The sequence below is a fragment of the Zootoca vivipara genome, chromosome 5 (assembly GCF_963506605.1).
Source record: "Zootoca vivipara chromosome 5, rZooViv1.1, whole genome shotgun sequence".
Classification (NCBI taxonomy): Eukaryota; Metazoa; Chordata; class Lepidosauria; order Squamata; family Lacertidae; genus Zootoca; species Zootoca vivipara.
Genome location: NC_083280.1, coordinates 52,497,485 through 52,508,555, shown reverse-complemented (window position 1 = coordinate 52,508,555; position 11,071 = coordinate 52,497,485). Strand labels below are relative to the sequence as shown.

General features: G+C 42.0%; 1 protein-coding gene across 1 annotated transcript in view; it reads left to right on the top strand.

The window, feature by feature from the left end:
* The first annotated feature begins 943 nt into the window (after window positions 1–943).
* Window positions 944–11,071, top strand: part of PDZD8 (PDZ domain containing 8) — a 42,552-nt gene continuing 32,424 nt past the window's right edge. Inside the window, exon 1 of the mRNA XM_035137519.2 lies at window positions 944–2,390. Within this exon, the coding sequence (XP_034993410.2) occupies window positions 1,519–2,390 (872 nt within the window). The 5' untranslated portion in view covers window positions 944–1,518. The remainder of the gene's footprint in view (window positions 2,391–11,071) is intronic.

Genomic DNA, 11,071 nt, shown 5'->3' with positions numbered 1-11,071 from the left:
AATAAAGGCAACCCCCACCCCCTGGACTTTGATTTGGTATTTTGTCATGTTCACAGGAGCCTAATTTCACACCCAATACCCCCTCCCTCTCCCCCTTATTTTTGTATGGGGAAAAAAGTTTACAGGTTCCTTTCGAATTGTGTTTCATTACAAAAGCCATCATTCGTGTTGATTCGGCATATTTAAGCCACTGCAATCATTCAAGGTCCGGCTACCTTCTTGCTTGAAATTGATATGTTCAGTAAAGTATACGCTGCGTGCCAATGTGTCTTGGCTAGAATATTTTCATTCATTTTCTTGGCAGTAGTTGCCTAATCTGAACCAAAAGCAGGAGAAAGGGAGTAATTTTCACGGAGATCGGGAAAGACGCGGGTGGGAGGAGCATGCCGGTGAAGTGCAAGCAAAAAAAAAAAAGGACATTCGTTTTCCACGGCATTCGGGTAGCACCCAAGGATTTGATGGTTCTGCTCGAATTATATTTTTGATGTGCTTGTGTATGTTTTACTCTATCGCTTCGGGACGTTCTGTTGTGAGAAGCGGTTTATACGTTCAATAGACTAATGCGCTCGTTGCAATTGCTTTATCGGTAGGCCAGGTGGGAAGTGAGAAAACAAAATCCAGGCTAGCAAAGCGGGCCTATGTGAAGTGTCCGAATTCAGAATCCCTGTTGTTATTTTTCGAACACCGCTTGCATCCTATGCTGATAAAGAAAACACCGCTCCCCCAATTCCCCTGGTGGAAATGGGACGCAGCCCGAGCCTGCCCTCGAAACAGGCTTCGACCAAGTTACCTTCTTGCGGTGCCTTTAAGGACCCTCACACTTTCAACCCTTTTGCCTTACAAACACTAACCTCTCAACCAGCCTTGAACACAGAACATGACGGACGGGCGGAGGGAGTAGCGGGAAGCAAAAGCAACAGAAGGGAGGAGGAGGAGGAGGGGCCAGAAACAAACACGCACGCGCACTTCCTGTCTTCTTTTTCCGCCTTACTTTTTTTTTCCCTCCTCCCTCCGCAGTATTATGAGCTCAGCGCATGAGACGGCGTAGCTTATGACGCAACCCACCCCCTCCCGGACCTCCCCAGCCCTGACAATCCAGACAGAAGAGGGGACGGGGCAGCCCAAGGGAGATAAGTGGCAGTTGGTCTCCTCTCCTCAGCAAGGGGGCGGTGGACGGGAGAAGACGAGAAAATACCCGGATGCTGCGGCCGCTGCGTGAGGCGGAGCGGGTCACAGAGGGAAGGAGCTGTGGATACGACGGCGGTTTGTCGTCTGGGGCCGGCTGAGGGGAGCGAGCGTTGGGGGGGGGAGCGACGTCGCCCGCGAGCTCCCCCGGGTTGTTGTTTCCGTTGTTTTTTGACGGAGTTGCTGCGGCGGCGCCCGTTTCCCCTCAAGCCGCTGCTCGCAAGATGGAGGTAGCGGGGCTGGCCGTGGCGCCGGCGTTGTCGGTGGCGGCGTGAGGCGGCGAGGACCGCGGGGTAGGCGGCTGCTTGAGGGGCGGCGAGAGGTGCTGAGGCGATGCTGTCGGTGTATGCAATACTGCTGTCGGCTCTGCTGGGCTCCTGCCTGACGCTGCTGTGCCAGATCCTGCTCTTCTACCGGAGGAAGCCCGAAGCCCCCGAGGGGCCGTCCCCAGTGCCCAATACCGGCATCTACACCACCCGGGCAGTGCCCGACACCGGCCTCAAGGAGTACTTCGCCGGTTTCGTTGGCGGCAGCGGGGTGCAAGAGGTGGCTGGCTCCCGCATCCTGCTCCCCAACCAGTCCCCTTCCAAAAACGACCAGGGCACCCACTCGGACTCATCCTCTAGCTCTGTGGTGGAGTTCACCGAGGAGACCCTGTACTGGCTCAATGCCATTTGTCTCTTTCTCTTCAGGGAGCTCAAGGACACTGCTTTTGTCAGGCACTGGGTCACCAGGAAGATCAAGGTGGAGTTTGAGGAGCTGCTTCAGACAAAGGTGACAGGCAAGGTGCTGGAGGGGCTCAGCTTGAGGGATGTTGCCTTCGGAAACGTCGTGCCCGTTTTCAAGAACATCAAGATCCTAAGGCCGGTGACCTGTAGCGAGGAAGGATGCCCCGAGGAACTAGACTTTGAGGTGGATGTTGAGTACAATGGTGGCTTCCACTTGGCCATTGATGCCGACCTTGTCTTTGGCAAGTCGGCGTATCTCTTTGCCAAGATCTCTAGGGTGGTGGGTCGGGTGAGGCTGGTCTTCTCCCGCTTGCCCTTCACTCACTGGTCTTTCGCCTTTGTCGACGAGCCTGTGATTGGTCTTGAAGTCAAGTCACAGTTCGAAGGAAGGCCCTTGCCACAACTTACTTCCATCATTGTCAGCCAGTTCAAGAAAGTCATTAGGCGCAAACATACTTTACCTCATTATAAAATCAGGTAAGGTGCTTTGGGTTTATCTGGAGCAAAGCTATACTTTACTCATGATAGTTTGGGGAATTGTTGGAAGGAAATCTTTCTATTGACTTATTCTTAATAAACACTGTGTAGTGGTATTTGAAATATGGTAATAACGACAATGATGATAACATTCGCAAAAATGCCTTCTGAAGTTGCAGATAAAAGATGAAATTGGGAATGGTTTGTATTCATATGCATAGGTCCACAGGTTTTTGGTTTGTCTTATCACAGCCATTATTTAGTTGTACTACTGACCCCACTCCCCCATTCCACACCTCATGGTGCCCCTTATTCTGTTGTTTTTTGAAGAAAGTGCAAGCAGCAACTCACTGCTGCTTTCTTCCAGTCTGTTGGAAATCTTGAGCATGTGGAAAGCTTAAGGTGAATAGAGTCAAACATGTACCTTTGATTCCAGGAAAGCTGGATTTAATCAGCTCAGAGAAATGCTAGGTAGGATTCCATGGCTAGATACTGTATACTAATAAAGAAAGGAACCCAAGACTAGTGGGAGTTCATGAAGTGAAGAAGTTACTAAAGGCAAAGTTACTAAAGGCAAATCACATTTCTAATGGGAGAAAAATATGAGACAAAATGTAAAGAGCTGATGCTGCTGACCAAAAAGTTTGGTGATGAGCTAAAAACAAACAAACCCGAGACTTAGAAAAAAATGAAAGGAAGGAGAGGTTGTCACAGAGGGCAAATACAGTTGCATACCCAGACTTGTTAGGACAGTGTTAGGAAAACTGAGGCTGGCATGCTATGTAATGAAAAGAAAAGGATTGTATGGTTTAAAGGAGAGGACAGTAACAGTAGGCCTTCTTTATTGTAAGGATGATAAAATGTTAGAATGTAATAAAGAGAAGGAGGAACTACTCAATACCCTTTTGCCTCTGTTTTCTCCTAAAAGGGGAACTGTATGTGACCTTGTGAAAGTAGTTAAGGGTCAGGATTGCAATTTAAGATAGAAGAGGAATTGGTTAGAAAATGCCTAGCTACCTTAAAAGAGTTCTGGTTTTTAGGGCCAGGTGTATTGCATTCTTGGGTACTAGAAGAAGCTGCTGGTGTATTCTCAGAATCTCTATCATCTGTTAGATATCCTTAAGAATAGGTAAGGACTGGAGATAGGCAAATGTTGATCCAGTTCTCAGAAAAGAGGAAGATTAGACTGCTTTTGCTGACCAGGAAAGATACTTGAACAGATTAGATAGGGACAAATTTATAAGCATAAATCTTGACAAAAGGCAGTGGTTAGTAGAAGCCAACATAGATTTGTCAAGCATAAATACTGAAGGCTGTTACATAGTTCTCTGCTATCCCAGAGCAAGAACACATATAATGGGCTTAAGTTACCAGAGTGTTGCATGTTAAGTTAGACTTGGGTTGCACGTTAGGAAAAACTTTTTAGTGGTAAGAACATGAAACCAATAATCAGTTATCGGGTATATGGTTGGGCTTTCTTTTGCTGGAGGTCTTCAAGTAGAGACTGGTCATCTGTTGGGGATGCTTTTGCTCTGGATTTCCTTGATCTAGCTAGGGGTTGGACTAGGTGGCCTATGAAATCCCTTTCTACTCTGATTTGCAAAAGCCTTTCTGGAAGGATAGAAACTTCATGTCTTTCTTTCCTCTCTAGTTAGGGAAAAGAACTAATATTCTCTCTCACTCACTCTTTGGTACTCTTTGACCTGCAGAGAACTCTGGGAATGGAGGGCTCTCTGTGTTTCCTCTTGATATTCTTCTATTTATGGACAACCTGGGGTGGGAATATTTTTGTGCTGGGTGTTTGGTGCAGGGATGCTTGCAACTGGCAAACAGGTGAGTGTATTTATGGAACCCTGTTTACAAATTGGAAGCATGCAGGGGGGAGGGGTGTTGTTTTTTGTTTTGGTAAACTACATAACTTGCTAGAATTTTTAAGAGGCATGGTTTTAATGCTCTCTTATTTTGTAGATAATCTCTGTTGGCAAAATGACTTCGTACAAAGTAGCAGAAGAAAGAGAAAAGTTGTTGTCTGTTCACTGACACCCCATGGCTACACCCTTTTCTTCTAACACTTTAAAACACCCGCGCCATGTTCAAAAGATTATGTACTCTGTTGATATTTAGTCCAGATCAGCTGCCTTTCACAGCTTTTGGTTTTGTCTTTTAACCACTAATGCAGGTGGAAATTATTTTTCTGTGTTGAGCTTGTCCTGAAAGGAATGGTTACTTATCTTCTTTCTTACTTTCCCTTTACCATCTTTATCATTGGTTGTACAGGGTATTTCAGCTTAATGTTAGATTGTGGATGTGTGCCCATACATTTTAAAAACACCGATTTTGAGATACTCTACATATCTCAATCCCAAATACTAAGTTTAGAATTTTATAATGTATGATAATAAAGTACTTGGATTTATTTTAAATGCAATATTAGCTACCATGCAAGGTGCTGGGAGATGTTGGATAGTTTTTCACATAGTATGTGTTCTGAGAACTAGAAGATTCTTTTTCCATCAGCCTGAGCCCCTGGAGAGGAAGCAGGCTCCCTCATTCAGTGGTGGGAGTGCCTTGCAGTGTTCAACTAATCATTGGAGTGATTGTGTTGTTTGCACACTACAAAGTATTCTGCAATTGAACAAATGGTGTAAGTTTTGCTTTTGGGGAATTTCAGTTTAGACGAGTAAGAGGCGACATGAAATAAGCATATAAAATTATGCATAGCACATAGAAAGTCAATAGAGGGGGAAATTCCCTCATAATGCCAGAATCTGTGGATATCTAATGAAGCTGAATATTGGAAGATTCAGGAAGATTCTGGTTGGGGGTGCAGAGGGAGGAGAGAAGCCCCATTGTGTGAGTGAACACTTTGCAATACAAAGTGTATTAACCGATCTTAACCGATGGGATATTGCTGTAGAGAAAATTTAGTAGCGCCTAACTGACAGTAAATCACTGATACCACAGAATTATAAAATCATAGAATTGTAGAGTTGGAAGAGACCCTTTCATTATCCAACTCCCTGCGTTATAGGAATCTCAACTAGATCATACATGACAGATGGCTATCCAACCTCTGCTTAAACACCTCCAAGGATGGAGAGTCCACCACCCCTCATGGGAATCTGTTCCACAGGTGAACAGCTAAACTTTACAGGCATGGCTATTCCATAACAAGCCTGGAATACTGTTGTCGTTTAGTCATGTCCGACTCTTCGTGACCCCATGGACCAGAACATGCCAGCCACTCCTGTCTTCCACTGCCTCCCACAGTTTGGTCAAAGTTCAAACTCATGTTGGCAGTTTCGAGAACACTGTCCAACCATCTCGTCCTCTTGTCGTCCCTTTCTCCTTGTACCCTCAATCTTTCCCAACATCGGGGTCTTTTCCAGGGAGTCTTCTCTTCTCATGAGGTGGCCAAAGTATTGGAGCCTCAGCTTCAGGATTTGTCCTTCCAGTGAGCACTAAGGGCTGATTTCCTTCAGAATGGAGAGGTTTGATCTTCTTGCAGTCCATGGGACTCTCAAGAGTCTTTTGCCTGGAATATACCACAGTATAAAAGTGACCTCCTTTATTCAGCAGATAATACCTTAATATAGACAGATAATAGACAGCTTTTTATTTTATTTTTCAAATTTTTAATCCTTTTCATATTTACCTAGAAGTCTGTTCCATTGTGTGTGGAACTTGCTTCTAGATAAGTGGACATTAGTGGCTAGGGCTGCTGTTCTTTCTTACTTCATTTTTTTAAAATTAAGCTGGAAATTTTGGCTGAAGACGAACCCAAAACACTGAAATATTGTAAAAAGATTTTCCACTTCCATTCTCACAGTTGAATTAAATGCCAAAAAGACTGATATGGAAAAGGGAGAGAAAACTGTTTCCTTTATGATACAACTTTCTATTTTCCTAGTGAGTTTGGAAAGTACAGATCTTGGTTCCTCATAGTTTATATTGTTCCTGGTGACAAAATTGATCTGTGATTATTACATATGTTGGTGTTTTCATTAACTGAAATATGGCCACTGGGTCTAATAAGTTTTGCTAGTACCAAGGTTAAAAGTTAATTTTTCACAGATCTAGCCATTGTTGTTCTCCCTGTTTGTAGTATGCAGATTCCAGATATATTATAATCTGATGTTGGTAAGGCAATCTTCCAGATGCTTTCTGAAGTATTAATAAACTCCTACTGGAATGATATACTGTTTCAGCTAGCAAGTCTCTAATTTGAACTATAATCCAAAATTTAGACTGTTTTTTAAAATGTAACTTTGTGGTTTCAAGTGAATACCTAAGAGTCTTTTCTCACATGGCACACCTTGTATTTTAAAAACGTATCTAGTGCATATCAGTTTTTTAAAACAGCTTCTCCCTAGACGAAAAAAAGGAGTTAGAATATTAATAGCTGCTTCGTAACAATATTGGCTCTGATTTGATATTTTCCATCTCTAAATCAAGTGAAGCTAAAATTGGCTTCTTTTGTTTTTCTTATATCCTTCAATTGATTCTGTTCATAGAACTTCACCCTTGTTTAAAAGTTTTCCTGATTTTGTGTGTGTGTGTATTCTGATGCTGTGGCCTACATTTAGTTAAACATGATTTAATTATAATAATATTGAACTTGGATAGTATTAAAGTGATAATCACACTAGATATTTAAATAGGATGGAATCCTATTTGCAGGTTTTAAGTACTGTTTGTGTAATTATAGAATCATAGAATCTGTCCAAATCTACAATGCTATGATTCTAAGTGGAATGGTAGAGTTGGAAGGGATCCCGAGGGTCATCTAGTCTAGCACCCTGCAAGGCAGGAATCTCAACTAGATAATACTTAACAGATGACAATCCAACATCTGCTTTAAAACCTCCAAGAAAGGAGAGAATATGTTCCACTGTCAAAACAGCGCTTATTCTCAGAAAGTTCTTCTTGATATTTAGTCAGAATCTCCTTTTTTGTAACTCGAATCCATTGGTTTGGGTCTTGGCTCCTGATGCCTTATTGATCATGGGTACATTTTTCAGCCAATCAAAATGGATATTTGATTAATTGGATAATTACATATTGCAGCCTTGCTTTTGGTAACTAGAAAACTAGCATATCAGGATAAAGGTTAGACTAATGTGTTAGACATTTTTATGGTATTTCTTGCAGGCTGAAGTACTGTAATACAGGCTGATCAGTCTTCTCAGTACGAAATAGGCCTTAGTTGTAATGTGTTGACCCAGTTGGATCAACCCCAAGGCTTTTACATTTGTCCAAATTCTTCTTCTCTTTTTTGGCAAGGTGTCACCTTGGTGTCAAGTCATTTCCAGACATTTGGGAATACAGTAGTACTTTCTACCAGTGTATGACTGAAGGACAGATCAATAATAATAGGCAGCCTATTTACTAATTAATAAGATTTGAAAAGCAGTGGTGTGGTAATTACTCCTTTTCAAAGAGGTAAAAGGTAAAGGGACCCCTGACCATTAGGTCCAGTCGTGACCGACTCTGGGGTTGCGCGCTCATCTCGCATTATTGGCCGAGGGAGCCGGCGTATAGCTTCCAGGTCATGTGGCCAGCATGACAAAGCCGCTTCTGGCAAACCAGAGCAGCACATGGAAACGCCGTTTACCTTCCCGCTGTAGCAGTTCCTATTTATCTACTTGCATTTTGACGTGCTTTCGAACTGCTAGGTTGGCAGGAGCTGGGACCAAGCAACAGGAGCTCACCCCGTCACAGGGATTCGAACCGCCGACCTTCTGATCAGCAAGCCCAAGGCTCAGTGGTTTAACCACAGCGCCACCTGGGTCCTTAAATGAAAATGATAAAGGGATCTTTCAGAGATGGCAAAAAATGCTATTTTGCACAAAGAGCATATGAAATGTTATTGTTTTTAAAAAGCTATTAAAGTATGTCAAGAATTGGAAGTCCTGGAAAGGATAAAGTAATGTAGAATACAAAAACAAGGTACTTTAACATTTCTAATCACCCGTGCATAGAACAAATAAGGTTCAGGTAATGAAGCTTTCCCCAATGTGCTGCTCTCCAGTTGTTATGGACTTCAAATCCCTGCAAGCATGGCAAATGGTTAGGAATGATGGGAGATGTAGCTCATAATGTCTGGATGACACCATACTGGGGAAGGCAACTTTGACCTCAAACTGCAGATATATTGTTTGATATTAAGTTATGTATTTTTGTGTTTTTATTCTGTAAACCAGCTCTGTCTGAAGGGTGGTATATAAACAAAACAAACAAATAATATAGGTATTAAGTGGCAATATAGACATAAACAGTAAATAGTCTATTGCTTGCGTTCTTTTGCATTTTGTTCTAGTAAGTGTTGGCAATTAAAAAGAATTAGCATATTCTTTTAATTGGGACACTTTGTTCTCTGGAGCAAACAACTATTGCATTGAAGGTAACATCTGTTTTGTGAATTTGCATGTTGAATAATGTCCATTCAAGTGGTAGATATACAAATGGCTGCCAACACAGATTTTGAGGCTGTTACCGATTACATGTTTGCAGGTAAAGACAATCTCCCCAGCCTTGTGGAGTACTACAAAAGGGTTCTACAAATAAATCAGTGAATGGGTATGATTGCTAGCTATGGAAGGAAAAGTTAAGAGCTTAAGTAGAGACTTTCTAGGGCACACTAATAGTTAATCGAGTCCAGCATCCACTTTCCCATAGCTACTAACCTAGTGCATCTCTGTGCCTCACAGGTAGAGTAGGAAGGGAAATAGGGCAATGCCTTTGTGGCTCCACAACTGCTGATACTTTGTGGCATACTGCAACTGAACATGGAGGCCTGTCATTGATAGACACCTTCCATGTATTTGTTTAATACTTTTTACAAAATAGTTTAGCACTGGTCATTACTGTGTCTTGTAGCAGTGACTTCATTTAATTTCTTACACACTGAGAAGAAATCCTTTTTTATTTCCTGAATCTCCACCATTAAACTTCTTTATGGCCTTGGCCCAGTATACCTGAAGGAGCGTCTCCACCCCCATCGTTCTGCCCGGACACTGAGGTCCAGTACCAAGGGCCTTCTGACGGTTCCCTCGTTGCGAGAAGCCCAAGTTGCAGGGAACCAGGCAGAGGGCCTTCTCGGTGGTGGCGCCTGCCCTGTGGAACGCCCTCCCATCAGATGTCAAAGAGAAAAACAGCTACCAGATTTTTAGAAGACATCTGAAGGCAGCCCTGTTTAGGGAGGCTTTTAATGTTTAATTATTTTATTTCATTTTTCTGTTGTAAGCCGCCCAGAGTGGCTGGGGAAACCCATCCAGATGGGTGGGGTATAAATAAATTATTATTATTATTATTATTATTACTACTACTACTACTACTATTTGATCCCAAGTTCATCCAAGTTTTAAGAAGGTAGGAGACAATCTTATCTTGTTTTATTTTGCCTACACAAATCATAATTTTAAAAACTTTCATCATGCCTCTCCCTTTAGGTTACCCTTTTAAAATTAATCTAAATATTAATTTTACCGAAGGTGCTCCAGTCCCATGGAATAAGACTTGTGGAAATGAAGTATATATAGTCAGCAAGAATGCCTATATTGAGAAACACTCCCTTGGGCCTGTGGGATCTCCTGTGGAAGAGTAATGCTTGAAAACAGCCTTCCTAATTACATTTGGTTTTCCAGCACTCAGATCTTATAATATACATCTATCCATGTGTTATAAAGTCCAGAGGTCCTTTACCTTACCTTTACTATTACAAGCTTACAGTAGAGGCTTGCTATTTGTTTTGAATCAGTATGGGTAATTTTGCAGCCTTTGTCACTATGGCTGTTTGGTCCAAGGCCACCATATAGGCAGTGTTGCTTCTGTCTCCTTTTTAGGCCTACCTTGGTAGACCCTTCATACTTAACCTCCCAGTGTGGCTCCCTGATTATGGGTTTTCCTCCAATTGGAGATACATCTTCAGGTGTTGAAAAGACATCAGACGGAATTGAAGCATCTGCCCCACCTGGCCGTCAGAGGTTTATGAGATGGTCACATCAGTACTGCATAATGATAATCTATGCTGCTGGTGGTTATTTTTTATTATGACAATTATAGTTGTATTGTTTCTTGTTTGGGGTGTGCATTTCTGTGGTTTATTGTATACTGTTCATTGCCTGGGGAACTTTTATTGAAGGGTGGTTTACACTAATAATAATAATAATATTAATAATAAATATTTGCTACATGCATTTCAAAAAGCACTTTGCAACTAAAGCATTGACTTCTGCTTTTCACACACCTGCTTCTATGAGAAGTTATTTCCACATAAGTAATATGAAAAATCTGCCAGCTGCTGTGTTTCCTAACTCAAGGTCTTGCGAGTTCATCCATTAGATACCTAATCTGCTTAGCATAGCTAAATCAGTAAGGGAGCTCTGTATATAATAAGTACATTAGTCTGTTACATAAAAGGAGTGGAATTCTTTAGTTTTATGTTTCACTTGAGAAATATGATTTTAACATGCAGGTATGATACTTTTAAATTGAAATATACTTTTTTGCAATTTGGCTCCTAGATTAGGTTTGCAGGATGCTACCAGTTTCCCAGTGTAATTCTTTCTTTCGGAATATGACATAACCATTTTATGTGCCACCTATGGTGTTTAGGAAAGAATGAATACTGTAATGTGAATCCTCATTCTGACCATTTATCAACATATTTCCTCAGATTT